The sequence below is a fragment of the Athene cunicularia genome (genome assembly GCF_003259725.1).
Source record: "Athene cunicularia isolate RWA chromosome 2 unlocalized genomic scaffold, athCun1 chr2_part1, whole genome shotgun sequence".
Classification (NCBI taxonomy): Eukaryota; Metazoa; Chordata; class Aves; order Strigiformes; family Strigidae; genus Athene; species Athene cunicularia.
Window position 1 is genome coordinate 65,245,893 of NW_020799095.1, and position 19,280 is coordinate 65,265,172.

At 41.0% G+C, this 19,280-nt stretch overlaps 1 protein-coding gene across 1 annotated transcript in view; it reads right to left on the reverse strand.

Moving 5' to 3' along the window:
* CDH20 (cadherin 20) overlaps positions 1 to 19,280 on the reverse strand; it is a 51,036-nt gene that overhangs the window by 26,247 nt on the left and 5,509 nt on the right. The window contains exons 2-4 of the mRNA XM_026843083.1: positions 11,266 to 11,633; positions 4,541 to 4,835; positions 2,756 to 2,875 (exon numbers count right to left, since the gene is read on the reverse strand). Coding sequence (XP_026698884.1) covers positions 2,756 to 2,875; positions 4,541 to 4,835; positions 11,266 to 11,508 — 658 coding nt within the window. The 5' untranslated portion in view covers positions 11,509 to 11,633. The remainder of the gene's footprint in view (positions 1 to 2,755; positions 2,876 to 4,540; positions 4,836 to 11,265; positions 11,634 to 19,280) is intronic.

The following is a 19,280-nucleotide window of genomic DNA, read 5'->3' on the forward strand; positions in this document are numbered from 1 at the left end:
GGGAAGTGGCCCTTGCCGAGGGCCCGCTCCCGCCGTCCCCGGCCTCTGCTTGCCTCGCTGGCCTCGCCTCACCCGAGCTTGTCGGGTGCCGGCCTCAGGGTCTGGATGCTCCTCTTCCCTCCCCCTTGGGCGTCGGGCCCGTTGGTGAGCGCACTCCCTTTCCTTTTCCTGCTTTCCCCACATCAGCCTGCCAGGACGGAGGGTCACAGGCCTACGTTTGGGAGCTCTCAGGCCTCCAGTCCTGCCAGGGAGAGCCATTCCTCGGGTGTCAGGAGAGCACCGGTGGCTGGTGATGCAGCCCAGGGGACTTACTGCCAGGGGGACGCTTTCAAGGGCACGAACGGCCCTTGCCAGACACGGGCTGTGACACATCTGGGGTGCCCTCCTGTGTGGGGGCAAATATGTGTCAGGCCCTGGCACCATCCCTGTCGCACGGCTCAACATGCAGTACTGGCGCATCAGGACACTATTAACTTGAGTGATCTGCATTTAGTCTTTATTTTTAGCAGGAAGACAATGTATGGGTTTAATAAAAAGGCAGTAAAAAGATATTGCATTGGCAATTATCACTGTATGTAGAAGGGAAAAAATATTGTACTGAACAATTCACAGTGAGCTATTTTAATCTGGCTACATGGAGTCCTTAAGAGTCTCATCCTGCAAAGTTGAGTGACTCCTGTTAAATGCTGTCGCTCCTCAGCTCCCATGGATATAAATAAGATATGAAAATGCTTAGCATTTTGGGAAGTATTTTCTCCATATATGAACATTTTGTAGGGAATATCCACTCTTGGCTTGTCCTTAATACAGAACAGGCTAGATTTAAAAAAATACATCAGTGCCTAAAAGCCAGGCTCTGCAATGCCTGTGTTTGGGGCCTCCAGTCCCTAGAGGAGGGCCCATCCAGGACACCAGGACTCAGAGCCAGGTTGAGGTTCCTGCTTCTCCAAATGGTACCCAGGGGAGCAGCCATGCTGAGCAGGGAGCCTCCGATGCTGCTGTGCACAACCCATCAGCAAGGAAATGCTGAGGATGGTGATGAACCTTAAAACCTTCCTTTAGGGCTATGCAAAAGGCTCAGATCCTCAGATGTTCCAAAATAAAGGTGCTGGTACCATTTCTTCTACCTAACTGAGTGAGGTTTGCTCTCTTAAAAAATAGTAGTAAAGCACAGAGGTGATGTCCTTTCTTTTCTGTAACAGCCAGATGGTTTCTTGGGAAGTGGGTGATTCAGGGGCCTTTGCCTACTTTGCCTGAGGGCATTTAAATCCGTATTTTTTACCTTCTAGGGGAATATGATTATGGACATGCTGTAAAAGTATTATGGAAAAAGGGAGGAGGAGGCTTTCAGCTTTCCTTTGAAGTTGTGCCCTCGCATATACATTCGTTCAGCACCTGTGTGGCCAAGTGACAGAACAGGAACAGGAGCGCATTTCTGGAACCAAGAGGTTGTGTCAGGAAGTGAAGGATAAGGGCCACACATGCTTCTAGCAGAGGAGTGTATTGCAGTGGGTTGCCTGCTATGGGGTGCTTTAATCACTACCCATCAGTATAAAGGAGCTGGTGATCGTTTATGCTCTAGCTCTGTTTTAGAAGAATGTGAGAGCTGCAATTGCATTTTGTGGGTTACCAACTCCTGCAGGTGGGTTTGCACTGGGGAAGCCAGTTAGAGTCCTGTGCCTGTGATGGGGGAACAGCTTCTGGCTTACAACTGCACTTAGCCTGAACAGATGCCTTGCTGCCCACTTGTAATGGATGAAGCAGCTCTGGACATGTCCAGAGATGCAGGTCTAAGTGACTGGGAAATTAGTAAGTGGAGAAAGAGACCTTTTCTGGGTTAAATGCCAGTCAAGTACATGATTTTGGACTTAAAGGCCTATCTTCTAAGTTGCACTCTAGCAGTTAAATCTGTCCTGGATCTGACTCTGAGTATTGCTGTTTTGCTTTCTTAGAAATCATTTATTACTTAGCAGATCTATGATTATGCCCTTATTTGTCTGTGGTCGATAACCTGATTACAAAATTAACATTACTGTTTTATTTATATTGTAAAGACCTGAGGAAATAACATGCCACATATGAGTTTGTCTTTGGCTAGAGCACCTACCCCATAAATTGCTAACTTTCAGAAGTAGATTATGCAGTGTTTTCTGTATTTGGTCCCCTAGGGCTCAGCAGGGGCTATCGTCTCATGAGTTTCTGACCTACAGATGCCCTTTAGAAACTGTCAAAACCTGTCAGATTCTTCTTTTAGATATAAACCTTGGATATACACAGAAAGAGAGTGAGAAAGAAAGCAAAACAGAGAGGGTGTCCTATAGATAGATTTAAGGTTATTAACAGAACACCCTAGGTAAAACTACTCCAGATAAGTGCATCCTTTAGCTTGCACTTTCCAGTCCTGGTTGGTTCATAGATTGCTTTTTTTAACTAAGTCTTGACACCAATTAGATCTGCTAAAGACTTTGTTTCAATGATAGAAGTCCACAAAAGTATTTACAGCATCAAACCCACCCACCTCCTGAGCTGCAGAATATGGTCATTCAGATGAATATATCATTGCAGAAGAATGTCCTTCTTCTGGAGCTTGTCACCACAGTCATGCTTTAACACTCACATGGTGCTGCTCTATCTTGGCTCCAAGCCATAGAAATACATTTCTCTGACCACAGTCTTGATGCACTGCCTTTTCTTTCTGCTTGAAACTTTTTCTTTCAGTTTTCACAAAGCCTCATTCCCTGATGAAATAACATACCTGTCCGAGAGTCCACAGAGAAATACGGCTGTCCTTGGAGAATACTGTACACTACTCTTGCACTGTTCCCATAGGTTGGGTCATCAGCATCTGTCGCTGTCACCTGGATAACAGAGGTGCCTGACAAAAAAAACCATCAGGTAAGACCTTGTGGGATAAAGAGCCGGCATGAAAAGTACACAGTTCAAAACAAACTGAAATGCCTATCAAGAGCTTTCCCACACCAAACTTCTTCATTTGATGCTTATAGTGCTTTTACTTATTGCTCATACTTGTATCTCATTAGTGCTAAAGGAATTAATAGGCATAAATTCATCATGCATCAAGATATAACTCTATGGACCACAGTTACAGAATTGCCGATCTAACAGTACTTCGTTAGGGTTTGCAGAGAGCTGGTAGTTATATACTGCTTGCTTCTTTTCCCCTTTTCTTGATTTTAAATGTTATTTAAAGGCAGCTCAAATAAGATCTATAGCTATGCTGACATCAATCATGAACTGCTGTAGTGGGCCCATGGATGCTGTATGTTGACTGAGGGATGGAAATTGTACACAGTGAGCATGAAGGGATGCATCTCTGAGATAATCTCTCTGTGAGACTGCAGTTTACATTGCACAGCCTAGAGATTATACCCTCCTGAATTGCCTTCTGGAGCCCCCACGGATGCACATATATTTCTTTTCTTCAATTGGTTTTCAAGGTCTGCTTCCTCTGAAGCTAATAATGGCTTGCAGGTGATGTAATTTATCAAGAACAAGGAGAAGGTAAGACATCACTGTTTCAAATATATGTGTTTTGACTCATTAAAATGTCAGACAATGCCTTTATGAATGTATCTAGCCTTCCACATAATGTTTTGTGTTAGAAACAAATCCAGTGTTACTAGATACACCCTGGAAAATAAATATGAATTCAAGCTAGCCATTACCATTAAGAAATACTATTTCTGAACAGAACGTTTGTATTTGATGCTAGTCTCTAGCTTTATGTCAACATAATACTGAAGAATGAGCAGTTGAAGCATATCTGTAACTTCAGGACATGAGATTTATATGGTATTATTATCTCTGTAATGACGTCACAGAGTCAAAAACCAATAAGCAACTCCAAAAGAAAGAAGAAAGTCCAGAAAAAGTATTTTATGTGACTCTTGGATTTGTTATATGGGAATGGTTTCTCCTGACTTGTGTAAGTAGGAAGGCCACTGTTTGTCTTCTGCATTGCAGTAACAGGACTGTCTTTGACATGATCCCATTTTCTAAAAGTGGAGAGCAAACAGTATCAGAATCTTGGGATCCACTGAACTGTGTTTAGTGCAGTTTACAGGGATTAGGGGCAAAGCTGCTAATAATTATTGTCATGTCTCCATATTTTCAAGGACAGTATTTCAACTCAGTATAAACTAGAATAGGTTTCTAAAAATGTGTATCTTCTGGATGGCAATGGTTGTCTAATGGTCATTACAATTGCTACCATCTGATAGCAGGGGAAAAGGGGCACTACGTTACTGAAGAATGTCTGAGGATGGCACGTTCAAATTACATCTTTTTTCATCTCTCTTGCTTGCCATGGCATGTTTTCTTTCAGAGGGACTCAGCTGATGGTGGTGTGAAGCCTGCTACCCCTCCTCTGTGGCACTCAGGCATCCCAGGGGTAACTCTCCTGTCCTGCAGCTCTTGCACAAGGGCAAAAGCTGAGTCCAAGGAGTCAGGGAATTTATGTTTTGGTGACCATCTCTGATTTGCTTATAGAGGGGAAGAGACTCCACAAAATCTGCCTTACCCACAGGTGACATTTCTGGAACAGAGGCTACATAAGGTCCATCCAGGAACTTGGGTTCATTGTCATTGATGTCTTGGATTTTGATGATGAACTCTGACTCTGGTTCCATCGGCCGGCCCGTTCGCCTGTCCAGAGCCTGTGCTCTGAGGGTGTACTGCGACCTTTCTTCCCGATCCAGTCGCTGAATGGCATGAATGTCCCCTGTTGTATCATCAATTGTAAACACAATGCCAGCTCCCTCTCCTGAGAGAATGTATTTGATTGAACCGTCTCCCCTGTCCATGTCAGAGTGGAGCTGCAGAAAGGAACAGGATTCAATTAGACCACGAGCTGGGCAAGCAGCTGCTGAGAAACACTAAGCACGTGAGCATCCTGAGCATTTTGGTCTCACTGTTGGGACTCACAAGCTGGTTTTAATGAACTTGTTTTGCTGAAAGAGGCAAATACTCAGTAAAGTCTGTATCAGAGAGTTGCAATTAAAAACCCTCTCCTGTCTTTCCATTTCTGCATCCACAGCTGTGCCAGAAGAAAAGGCAGAGATACCCAAACAGGAACAGGCTCTGTGCCTTTTTATGAAATTTGACTCAACACAATAATTATTTTTTGCCTGGTTACAATGGCCATTGAGAAGAACGTATTTGGAATAAGGTGAGGTCAGCAAAGCTGCAGACCGTGCTTGCTCACATGGCTTAAGAGGAGTCAGATATTCCAGGGGTAGCATAATGTTGGGGCAGATAAAGCAAACCTTTTTGGGATCAAGGAGAGAGCAGGATGGGAGAGATACTCAGTAATTGTTATGATTCAGAATTTTTTTTTTTCCCCATGAAAATGTTAGCAATAAAAATGAGGCTGGATCCTTAAATCTTCAGGAAAGAATTACTGTCAAACAGTAGGTAAGGTAAGCAGCGAGGAACATTTGATTGAGTCCATGGCAGGCTATAGAGATGAGAGGCATCCCAGATTTTCTAGGGAATTAGCAAATGGATTTATTGCATGACTGCTAATTAGTTCTGAGCAGCCACAGATAGCTGTGAATGCAGCAGAACAGAAGAAAAGTAAATGCAGTGTTAATTATCATCTAAACCAGAAACAAATCATCCTGGGGACTACCACTCTGCTAAACACCTGGTTCCCATGAAATACTGGAATGACTATCAAAAGACAAACAGATCACTTAATTTCACTCACACTATGAAGACGTTTAAGAGCCATGCTTTTGAGGAATAAAGTATAAAGACCAATGGCCAGAGATAATATTGGTTCAAGCCCAAAAGCCAGGAAAGCAATAGACTTGAGGTGCAATAATAAAAATGGGATTTTCCAGAATGGTTCAGGTGTGAATGCTGTTTTCTAGTGTGATTATAATTTTGAGAGATTAATAGATAAATAATAATAAAAAAGTGGTCAAAGTGGGCTGGATTCAGTTAAGCACATTTTAAAATGCATACATGAGCTAATTATCTCAAGAAATATGGTCAGAATTAAGTGTGCATTTAATGCTTTGGTGAGCTCAAAGGACATATGGGAATAATTGTGGAGGATGAGACCAAACACAGGTAAATATTTGTATTGGAGAGAATAATCTTGGAATAATAAACTGAATATATGAACACAGAATTGGTAGGATTTGAAGAAAGAATCCAAATAGAAATGGATAACTTGTGTGGAAAAGCAGAAGTCAAACTTGATGCATGTGATTACAGGCTATTCTCTCAAGAAAAAAAGAAGAAATCTCATCTCTAAGGTATTTAAAAACACACTGAAAACTATGGACAAATTGGCTTATCTGACCTAAGCATTTCTAATGCCAGTAGAACAGCTCTTTGGCTGTTTTAGGACATATGGTCCCCTTGACTTGGGATAGGAAGACCACTGTCCCAGTGAAGGGTCTGGTTGGAAGATGCTCATTCTCTGGAGGTTATTTACCTTACTGGCCTCTCAGAGTGTAGCACATGATCTACACAAAACTTGGGACTACTGATTTTAGGGTAAGACTGATTTCAGCTGAGGTGGGATCTGTATGGTTCTCTATGGTGTGTCCCACCCTGCAGACAGGTCTGTAAGTAGGTGGGCCATTGACTCTTAGTGACTGCTGGGACACCAAGTGTCAGGAGCAGCAGCACTGCAGAGTGTTTGCAAGAGCTGAAGGTACAGTTTTTCACAACTGCTGTGTCAGGTCATCACTATTTCATTTAATCACTTTGCCACTGGTCTCTGCAGTAGCTACTGCATCTGAGAGACATTGGTCTTTTGGAGGAATGCTGGCAGCTCTCAGGTGGATGTATCAGCTAGATGGAGGATGAACAAGCCCAGAAAAAATTGGCAGTGGCAAACAGTTAAATTTAGATGACTGCCATGTGTATTAATACACATGCAGGCGCCAGGACTGCAAACTGGCGTATCTTCAGGAAACACCATCTTGTGATTAATTTAAAAAAAGACAGCGGCTGTCATTATTTACCCTAAACAGCCATAACTCAGAGATTATCAGTGTAAGAGCTAGTAAACAGGATGCTTCCAGAAGGAGGAGACTATTATAGCATTTTGAATTGATTCAGAACCACTAAGCTACATCTTGGGCATTTGTCTGAGTGCATCAGTACTGTCAGTGAGAGAATGCAGCTGCTGAGTCATATACAGATGTTAGACCTGCTTGGGGAATTAGAACTGGGCCTAATGGAAGAAAATGTGGTTTGGAGCATCAAAAAGTCCTCATTAGATAAGAAAAAGCAAGAAGAAGTCAAAGTTGAAGTCAAAGTCAAAGAAAAAGCAAAAGCAAAGAAAAGTTTAAAAGAAATGGAAAAAAGGAGAAAATGAAAATGAAAAGACCAAAACAAAGAAAGAAGAAAGCATTTTTGAAAATAGCAAAATGTGTTTGGAAAAGTTCAAAAGACTTAGAAGATAAGGAATCAAACTCATGGGTTAAAATACACCACCTGTCCAGAGCCCTATTTGGAATGAATGCAGTTGCGTAGGGAGCAAACTAGGAATGCACATGGCACACTAGTAAGAATTTGGGAGTACAAGAGGATCTCTGTAACTGATTTGTTAAAAACATTGGGTTTCAACCAAGACTAGGCAGTAAGAAATGCTAGCAGCACTTTTGCAGCTTCTCATATAACCTACTCTTTCTAGCCAAAGCAAAAAAGAGCATAAAACCCATAATACTGCCAGACTGCAATAAATCAGAAAGAATTTGGAGTCTGAAGGGACTGAAGCTCACACCACTGATCACACCAAACCCAATACTGGGATGCTGCAGTTTGGGGTGTATGTAGAAGTCACTGTGTTGGAAAGATGATCCAGTTTTAAGTTGGCTGTTTTATGGGTGGTGCAATAAATTGTGCTGCCGTGTGGCTGACACAGAAGTAAGAGTAATTAATTTATTAATTTATTGCTCCATATTAAGGAATGAACTATGGGAGAAATAAAGCTGGTAACTCCTGAGCAATTATTAACTGTGTCAACCTGGGTTGCTTCTTTTGATGAGGATAGTACAAAAGACCAAGGAGGCTACACCTGCATCTGAAAGACACATTTCCCAGCAAAAAGCACATGGAAGAGAGTGGTGCTGCCAAGGGCAGCTCAGGGGAGGACTTGAGCAGCTCTACTAACCGAGCTGTGACTCCATCCTTGACATGCTCTCCCTTCTCTACCCCTAAGGAGGTAGCACCTGCAGGGCATTTTTGTGAGGATGTGTGACTGAGTTTGGTTGATCTGCAGTGATAGTCTGTAGAAAGGATGCATTTTATTCACTCGCTCAGCTCCTGTGGTTGAAATGCCTCTCTCCTTCGAAACAGGCTTAGTGAGTCTCTGACATGGCAAAGTTGTGAAGTCTGTCCCCAGTTCAATTACTGACACAGTTTAGGCTGCTGGATGAATGTGGAAAATAGCTGCTGTAGCAAATGTGGGGGCTTTGTTTCCCTAGTTCATCCTATTAGCCAATAATGGCTATCTCTAGAAAGGTTGAAGGCTCGATTTATCAGTGACAGGACCAGGAACCCTCTGAAGCTAAAAGACTTTAAATTAGGATCATGAGCACTGGAGAAAAGCAAAAATTGTACGGACTTCACCTCAGGAAGTTTCATTTCTCTGTCTAGAAGATATTTTGCATCTTGACTTACAGTTATGTAGAAAAGTACATTTTTAATAGCAGCCTTTAAAATCATATAAGGCAAGTCTGGACCTATGGTTCAAGTCAAGATGTTTTTTGGGTTGCTCCAGTCATACACAGCTAGCCAGAAACAGCTGTACAAGAGCATCAGAAGAGCTCCTCTCTTATGGGAGTATAAAGTAAAAACAACTGGATCTATGCTGTGCACTTTCTCCTTCTGACATGGCCTTGAAGAAAGCAGATGGATAAAAGCAAGGCCTGGCTAGCAGGATGTTTCAAGGTGTTGTGGGTGGTATCAGTTAGAAGAGGCTCCACCGGGCAGACATGGGACCCAGGGCTGTTTGGAGGGCTGGTGCTAGCAGCCTGGGAATCCTTCTGCACCTCCACCCTACTCTGCACAAGCCCTTCCAGAGCTATTTCTGAGTCAGTCTGGAGTGATTTGGGCTTAAAAACTTTTGGCCTGCCAGAACAATTAATTCAGCCCACAGTCTATTCCCTGTTGACCCCCTTCCTAAGGATCCCTAAGACACAGGCAACGTGAACATGGCAGGGCCATGAATTGTGGTGGGCTGCAGCTTCTTCCAAGAGCCTATGCCTTTGGCTGTATGAGATGAGGGGAAGTCTTTCCCTCACAGCATTCATCCCACTGCTTGGCTGGCTGCTCTGCACCCAGTTCAGGGTGAAGATGAAATGTTTGACATGCAAAGGCCCATTCTGGCAGCAGAAGTCCCTGGTGTCTGGTCTACACAGAGCAGTGCAGAGTTAGGAGGCCTTCAGAAATATTCCGCCATGTCAGCTCAGCGGAGCGTGGGACTAATTGGCCCTGTTAACTGTGGGGAGGTAATCAGCCCTTGCACACCCCTATATTAACACAGCCATGGTGTAGGCGGTCCTGGAGAGAGCTCACTCACGGCAGCTTGGGCCTTTGTGTGCTGGACACAGACCATGAAGAGTCATCTCTGCTTCCCCCATTCAGCAGAGCTGAGCAGCAGTGAGCTCAACAGCACTGATGACTGTGCCAAGTTTTTGTGGTCCTGATGGCACGATCAAGTCTAAAAGAAAGATGAGTCAGTTTCTTCTGGTACTTGTTTTAGCTAAAATTCAGCTCACAGTGCAAGTCTGGAGTAATTTCAGATAAAACTGAGTATGTTAAATAATATGTCTGGCCCTTGTTCCAAAGCTGGGAATTGCATGAAAACAAATATTAATTTCTTTAATCAATAGAGATATCAAGAACTGAAAAGCTAGGTGCAGAGATGAATGAAGACTAATGAGGTCTCATTTGGCAGCAGTTACTAGTTATGCCATTGCTGTGGAAGGAAGGCAAGCACATCTTGCTGTCAGTCACACAGGGATAAATCAGGAGGAGGTCTTTAAGCCTATGGATTCATTTTGATTTATACTTGTGTGACTGAGGACACAGTTTAGCTCTATGGGGTTGTAGAAAGATAAATACAAGTCCAAAATGGGCCTCTGGATATGTGAAATTATTTTTTTTTCCTGCAAATAGATAGTTTGGAAGGAAATAAGGAGCTTTGATCATGTAAACACAAGCAATGAAATCTGTAGGAACTGTTTTATGACATCCTTCTTAATTTTTTATATCTATCTATATGTCATCTGCACTCATCAAACCACTATCTGATATTCTAGGCATGTAAAATCTTAATTGTATTGTTCAAACACTTAAGCACGCTAACTCCCCCCCTCCCCACTTTTTCCAGATTTATCACCTTGGTGTATATTAGAAGCAAACCTGGTGCTGACCATAACCCTTTGAATAACAGGGTCAGTACTTTTAACAACTCAGTCTTTAAAAACAGTCAAAAACCAGAAAACAGGAGGATGGTTATAGTGAGGCAGATTGTGATGGCAGACATCACTGGTCTGATTTACATCAGCTTCTTCCTCAAGGAGCTACAGAAAAGTGAATGCAAAATACCAGCAAGTGGATGGGGTGAACTTAGGGATCCATTTTACACATATCTGTACTGATGTGTGGGTTCTGGGGTATAAGAGATCCAAAAGTAGGACCCTTCTTAGTTGGATTTAATGAGCTGTCCCTCTGCCCTTCTAAATCTGAAGGAACTTCTCTGTAGTCCACAGAATTAACCTGTGGTCAAGCTGTGGTAATCAGAAAGATACTCTGACCCTAGAGATTTACAGAAAACAAGAACTGAAATGTCGGTTTTCAAGAGAAGATGACTATTTAATTTGATTGTGAATTTCAGCTTCCAGCTGACTTGATCACAGACAGAAGCATGATCACAAACCCTTTCTTTCCTAATCCTCATATGTCAATATAACCTTGCTTTGCCTTGACATTGTAGGTGTCCCTGAAAATATCACTGCAGATTTTCTAACACTACCTCAATTACAGATGATGATTGATGCAGCAGATTTCTTTGAAATAGGTAAATCTATTGACAGCCCCTTGAAACAGAAATTCTTCCCAAATGAAGGTGACACTGGTCAAAAGCTCTTGGGAGCAGAAGTGAAATTAATATGGATAAATTCACTGCCAGAAAGAAGGTAAAGGCACTTAGGGAAACAGTCCACAGATACACAGATGTATACACTCTTCCAGAAAACCTTCTGGTGTGGGTCTTACCTTCCCAACATAGAGAGGGTCAGTTCCCGTGTACTCCTCCAGAACAAAGAACTGGTTCCACACCCAGCTCCGCTTCATACGCTGATGCAGCTTGTCTGACAGGTTGTCTTCTTGCCCTTCAGTGAGGGACCTGACACTTCCTGACAGCACAGTTGTAGTAAGGTCCATCAGTCCCAAAAAATACAAGGAGACGCCAAGTCCAAGCAAGTTCTTTGCATTGCTCATTCTACCTGAAGTCCACATCCGTATAGTAGGGCTGACTTAAAAGTCAAAACACAGTATCTTATGTCCCTTGAGAAGAAAGTAGGTCCCGTGTGTAGTCCTTTGAAATGTCCAAGAAAGATCCTGGTTCTGAGAATGGCAGTCTCCTGTAAAATTAAAGGAAATTTATAGGAGGATGTTTTTTTTTTTTCCCAAGGTAAAAGTTTCCTCAATAGGCAAATATGCTATAAAATATTTAACTTCTATATAAAAATGTAATATCAGAATGCACACCCTCTGAAACTAGAAATACTATTACCTTATAAGCTGCAGAACTGGAGCTTTAGATACAAGAATTGTCAGGGTTTAGTCAATAAATAAGAGTTCTCTATGTTGCTAACTTGACTTTAGTGTTGCTTCATGGTAATGATTGGCCTAAGCTAAGTGCATACTTTTTAGAAATATTTATGACCAGAAATTCTTAGAGAATATTTGAAAACAGTTCACACAAAATTATAATAGCTGGTGAACACTTTTTGGCAACTGTCTTTCTCTTTCTTTTTGGAAACTATGTCACTGACATTACAAGCACGTGCATGCACACATGTCCACATAAATACAGATATTACTGCTGTATTTCAAAGCTTGAATATAATTTCTAGCAGATCCAGGTTATTTCTAGTTTTAATTATTTTTTCAACCTCCCTGTTGCTTGAATTCAGGTTTCACACTCTGCTGCCTCCTCTCTGAGGAGCTGATTGCTGCTACAAATGCAACATTTCTAGAATTTGAATGGTCAGTTAATCATTTTATAACCCACAAAAGGTTTCACAGTGCTGATAGTCACAGGCTATTGTGTGATACGTCCAAGCAAGTCAAGCTAACACATTTTTTCCTCCAAAAGCCTGAAAGACCCGTTTAGGCAGAGGAATGCTGACCTCTATCAGAGGACACTTTCTCATCAGTCTAGGATCTTTTGTTTGTCATGAAGTCACTCTAGTTGGTGACCTCACTCCAGGCTACGGATTTTAGCAAACCTTTCCTTCACCATTTTGCTGAGTTTAATGATGTGGTGCTGCACTCAAGTTACCCTGTCAAAACACTCCATACATCCTCTGTGAGCCTAGTATTTTTGCTGTTCTTTTTAAGAGCTCTTCATTCTCTTTTCAGGACAAACAGACTCATTAGAAAAGGTGTATGAGGCTCTAAAGCTTAAGGAAGTAGTTCACATGTCATTTTACTGCTGTTCTATACTTCAGTCTTTAGGCTTAATTAATTGTTTTATCCTGTGGAAATAAAATGTAACAGGAGATGTCTGTCATATTTCTAATGGAAATCTTTGAAAGATTACAAAATCATAAAAAATATTTTAAAGATTTGCATGATAATATGTTGAAGTGAAGACTGAGACAATGCAATGTTTTCAACAGAGAAGAGTATTCAAAAATTCCTCAGCATCCAACTGATACAACTGGAGGACTGGGTACACTTAAAAATCCACAGAAACAGAAATGAAGAATTTAATCCAAAAGTTGGCTGAAATCTGAAAAAGGTGACTTAAGTCTGGAATAGATGCCCAGTATAGGGGAAGTAAAGACAAAATAACAATCTATCTTAGACTAATTTCTACAAAAAATAATGTTTCCAAGCATAAAGCCCAGAAGGAATATGACCACACAGTGCTGTTAGTCTATACAGTTGTGAAGTGTTACAAATAACTAACAGGTCATTTACCTTGAAAAGTTTACAACCCAATGCTCAACAGATACAATAAAGAAGGGTCAAACTGTAAGCACAGAACATGAAAAACCTCTTCTAAGCAGATCAATGTACAGAACTGCTAATTGTTTAGACATTTGCTACATAATGTGCTAGGGCTTACTGTCTGCAAAGCCAAAGAATGAGGGTTTATCGAAGTGGTACAAGCCCAGAAGGACCACAGTAATCTCTGGGTGTCTTCATGTAGAAGCTGGCAGCTGTTTGTGAGAGACAGGGATGAGGCTCAGCTTGCTGGATACCCAAGTCAAAGGAATCCAAGAACTGTGTGTGCAGTGCTTGCCTCTCGCTATCCTCTGAGTCCTTAGCTCCCAATAGCCAATAATACATTTACACTGGGGAAAGGAGGCTGAAGTCCTCTTCACAGAATAGGTATGTCCACTTTGCTCTTGGCATATTGTCAACAGCAGGTTTTTCTCAGCAAAGTCAGGGGGATGTTATTGACAACCCATGTTTTGCTGGTGAGTAAATGTGGGGAAGGGCCTCCCACCACCCCTGAACATGATTTGAGGGAATCCAGCACTGCCTCTGCTGTGCAACAGGAAGGGAAATTGGAGGCAGGCTATGATCCAGCAGCTAAGATCCTGCCTGGAGTTTTTGCTTTAAGGAATTCCATCTACCGTACAAGTCAATTACATTTTTGTTCATGTGACAAAAGAGGTGATACAACATGATGGACCAATTTCTGTGTCAATGAGAACTGTGTTTTTAGGTGAACTCCCAAACCATGAATTCAAAACTAATGGTGCCAGATGTCTCCTGCAATTATGTTCAGCCAACAAAGATCAACAGTGCTCAGGGAAGGTAGTATCAAGACAGGGTTAAATAAACTTGCAGAGTTACTGATATACTTGTAAAGAGGCTATAGCAAAAGAAATGTGATCATGAGGATGCTTTTTCTGCACATGTTCATTGTATCAGTAAAGTTAAGTAGAAGCAGTGAAATAAAGGTCAAGAGTAGGGACATAAATGCTTCAGGCTCTCTGTGATAAAAGCTTTTGTTATTTGAATGTCACTCAGCATCGCAGTGAGGTTCCATGAGGAACCTTTCTTGAAAACAGTGTGCAGCTCAGCGTCCCCCAAGAGCAACATCCCTAAGAGCGGTTCCTATTCCCAATGCAATCTTGTTCTGGGTTATAGTAACTATCAGGAAACTTGCCATTAAGCAATGTAAAGTCTTGTAAAAGGATGTTCCTTCCCTGAGTACCAGTAATTTCTCCATTAAATGCCAGCCCACAGTGACACAATCATATATTGATGCAGGAATGGAAGAAAGCATTAGTGTTGAGGTTGCACACTTTTTTTTTTTTTTTTTTGTTAATACCAGAGTTTGTCGTGTATCATGCCTTTCCAAAATTATGAGCAAGCAGGCTCAAACTCATCACATTTTGCTTCTTGCCTAAAGGCAAATCACTATTATTAATAACAGTATTTAATGAAGAAGTTCCTCTATTTAAACCCCCCCCCCCCCCCCCCTATTTATACTGTAATTAAACTATTCTTAATTTAATATCTATTTCTGGGCAAAGATGGAAAGGAAAAAAAAAATCTGCCAGAACCAACTTTTAGCATTTCTTGCAAGTGACCCATTTATCTTGTTAATTCTGAAGACAACAGCATTTCTAAGGAAAGGATAAAAATATTAGTAGCTTGGATGACCATATGGGCATCCAGAGAGTTCCACTGGGATTGAAATGTATTGTGTTCAATACATATTTACATAAACACCAAAGATTTTAGAGTCAAAAAGCTCAGACTTGAAAAGGTTTATACACACGTTTAGTGTATTCATCATGTTGAGAAAGTGGTCTCCCAGAAAGTCAGTAGACTATTTGTATTCATAAAATTAACAACATGCTCGTATCTTTTATGTCTGGCTCTTCCAATGGATTTTGCTGTGTGGACCCAGCACTCATGTAGAATGCTACATACCTTAGTGGATCCCATGCCGCCACATCGCCTGAGTGGAGGAAATTCATTTGACATATTAGACTGAGAAACTTTTAAACTCCATCCTCCACTTTCTCTGTACAAAAAACCACAAATACATGTGATATTTCTAATATAGATATGTAAATGTTTCTTAGCAGCACATACACTGTACTAGGAATATGTTAATGGCAATTTATTTCTGTGTGTAATGACATATTTGAAGATTTTATTTTGCCAAAAGAAATCAAACAACTCAGTAATGACCACAGCAGGAAGAAATTAAATTAGAGTGAAAAGAATTGTCCAAGTGAGCTATTTACTTTGTTCCTTGAATTTCTTGTGATATTTTAAGAGTGTGGGGGTGTGAGTATTGTGCAATTTTTTGTCCCTCATTAAATGAATTATTCTTCTATGTTTTCACGGATCACTTCTTAGGTTTCCCGTACGCTTGTTTCTCACACCTTTGTCATAAAACGCCTTTGCAATAGCCCCACAGGAATGCCAGTCAGTAAGAAAGTGTAAGAGGCAGACCACACGCAATAGGTGCCTAACACCAGCCTCCAGGGATGGAGGCTCCACTGAGCCAGGATCTAAAATCCCTTAAGCAATACTTTTGCTTACTTTATGCAATACTTGTCTCATTTTAGAAATCCTAATGCTTGCAGTAACTAAACTAGGTACCTCTAAATAGGCTGTCTAATTACAGTCCTAAATGGTTTTGTACTACTTGCAGAACTTCATATGTTTTATCTCTGGCCCATGCCAGTCCTACTGTCATTACCTATTGTTATACTTACTGGACAAGTTTAAATTAAAAGGAAAAATCTAGAGGCACTTGTTACTTTTCTTGAAAGTAGGCTAGGTCTGAACATTTATTTTTATTTTTACTTCATTTTATTGAGATCTGCATAAATACAATGGAACTTGACAACATACCATATGGCGCATAAACATTAACTTAGAATACAATCCATTGTCATAAAATTACTTCTACAGACCAGTCAACAATCTCTCCTGGGACACATCAGTGAACTCATTTTGCTCAAGATCTGAAGTCCTTCAAAGCTACAGAGTACCTGCAGAGCGAAAAATCGCACAGAATGACAGAGGGAGTCCCATTCTATAAATCCCAGCTCTATGATTACAGACGCATAAAAAGATCAAACAGAATGAAACACAACCACAAAGTAAACATTTCTGAATAAAATGATGCTGTTAACTTAATCAGGGGGGATCTGATCCCCAGCTTTTACTCAGTGTGAGGTACTATGAATACTACTGTAAAAAGGCAGGACAGAAGTACAAGAGGGTTTCAAAAGCTCCATGCTGGTCTAACTATGCTGAAGTCAGCCTCAATAGCAACTACTGAGGCACTGCAAATGCACTGGAAAATCCTAATAAATGCCCAATAAAACAACCCCTCTTCAATCAAGGATGTGCAAAAATATGTAATACATATGAAAATCATACTAATTAATCTTTCATTATTAAGGAAAAAGTCCTTTTTTAGTTCTCATGGTCTTCTGGCTACTTTTGTCACGCTGCCAAGAAAAACCCTATACAAGTGACTCTAAATTGTGACTTGATGTTCATGCAAACTGTGATAACTGTCTCAAGCACATATCTTATTTAAAAAACACAATGTCCCTCCTCTCCCCCAAAACATGACCTTTCTTGTTTGCTTTGCAGGTCTACCAGGAGCCTTTACTCAGACCTCTCTCAAGGCTCCTAAGCAGTATAGGCAAAATCTGTAGTTTCCTGACAAGAATGAGAGGGCTGGGTGGGAAGGGTGGAACTTCCTGTGCTATAAAAAAGGAAGAAGGAGAAGGATGGGTCAGGTGTGGGGTGAAAAGCTGGTGCCTGTCAGAGAGCCAGGGTTTCTGCGAAGGGAATGAGAAGATGAGATGCTGCTGTGACCACCTAAGCTCTGCAAGCTGAGAGGCCAGCAGGTATAAAGCTCAGGGATGCAGCCTGCTGCCCTAAGCTGTGGAGTACTTATGCCCTGAACAGGACCTATTCAGAACTGTTAAAATCTTCTTTGAGAAAATGTACTAATGACTTCCCTCTATTTTTCATTTTCTTCCTTCTGACCATGTGTCTCCTCTCTTCCAGATCCTGAGCAGAAGCCTTGCCTGATCTGCCATTCCCCTGCAACAGGATAAAACCTGTTCCTGTTGCACACCTGGAACTTATTTTGAACCCGACATCCCTGTCTGTACTGCATGGTGGCTATGGTAGCAAATCATGTTTTTTAGCTATTGTACAAACCATTACATTTTAGGTATGCTAGGCCCCAGAATATGATGTATTTCCATGTAGCAGTGAAAACCGAACTCTTTCTTATCCCATGACTGCGGGACAGATGATAAGGCTCTCTGAGACCCCCTAAATGCCAAAGATGGAAAAAGTGTTATCTTCTATCTGTAGACAGGTATGAGAAGCAGCCATCTGCCTAAAGCAGATAGAGGCAATATTTCTTCCCATGCATGAAGATCAAAAATAATGGTGAACACAACTTCCTAGTTTCATTATGACTGTGTTCCTGGTTAAGCAGGCATTTCATACAGCATTTTGACAGATTAGAAATGGACCCAAACCAACCCAGTTCTAAAAGCAGCTGTTGAAGATAAAGAAGTGAATGGGCAATTTCTTTTTCCAACCAGAAAACAATATTTGGCCTTCTCTCATAATAATTGTATTTCCCCACTTTTTTTTTTTTTTTTTTTTTTTTTTTTTGTTAAAAATTGTGTCTGTGTTCATAGAAAAATGATTATCTTTAACCAACAAAATAGCTGTAGGAGCTCTAAGAGGTGAAAATCCTCCAATTTGTATTTCCTGAGTCTGACATTGCTTCAGCTGTACAACATTGGCATCTGTACCTTGTCTTGACCTCACTGATTGCCCTGTCTGCTCATGAAGACATGCTACTAACCAACATGGTGAACATTTTCAAGGCAACTTCAAGCTGCTGTCTATGAAATCAAGCCAGCAAAGAAACAGAAGTCTTACAGCCTCTTTATCTGAACTGTTAGAGTCTACCTTATTCTTATCATCTAGCTTCAAAGTGTTTCTAGAAATACAGAATATGAGTGCCTAGCCTTCAGAGGGCACTTTCAAGCTGAAAGAATAAAGTAAGAAGGAATAAAGATATACTGACCTCATTTTTTCCCAGAACTGTTCTAATACAGCAAGAATAAGGTTCATAAAACCTGAAAAACAACCTCAGATGCTTTGCATGCCAGCCTCTAGATTTTGGTCTTCAAACTCAATTGTTGCAGTCTCCACAGGAAGTTATGTGAGACATTATCTAATTTTCCTCTATAAATGTGACATGCACTAACAATACCACTCACGAAGAGGACTCTATCATCTGTTTTCCATCTTCTTCATAATCCACTGCTGAGACACGTTCTCAGCTTTCCTCCCATGTCAGAAGGTGAGTATCCTAGATGAAGCAGTTCCTCTGCCTGGATTTCTTGATGGCTAAGAGGTACTAGGATTTACTAGAATAGAAAAGATTTCTTAGGCTTCTTGCTGGCAATCTCTTGGCTTGGTAGTTTGTTACAGATTAATTGTTCAGAGGGGACTCCAAAACCCTGTGATCGGTTTATGCACTGAAGCGTAAGTTTTGATTTCTTCCTTTTGACTGAAGAATCATTCTGTCTCTTTAAAAAATGTAGCAGTACAAATATCACCTTCAACTTCTCCCAGATTCTCAGCCTTTTACTACATCTTCTCTTTCTAAATTTGGGAGAGCATGAAGAAATATGATGGATCCATTTTTACTTCATCAACTTCCCTTGATCTTAGCCAAAAGCCTGATTTAGTGCCCAGTGAAAACTGATGGGATATTTAGATATTATGTTATGTCTTCTCTCAAGCCACATAACCTATATTTTGAAATCTCTTGCCAAATTAATGAGTCCACACAGAATTTACCCTCAGGTACTTCAGAAACAGCTAAAGCAATAGCCAAAACATTAGTGATTATCTTCATGCGATTATAGAAGATGAGTGAGTTCCTAGAGGACTGGCAGAAGAAAACTATTATATCTATATTTAAAGGGGGAAGGTGCAGTGGGGAAGAGGAACCAGTGAATTATAAA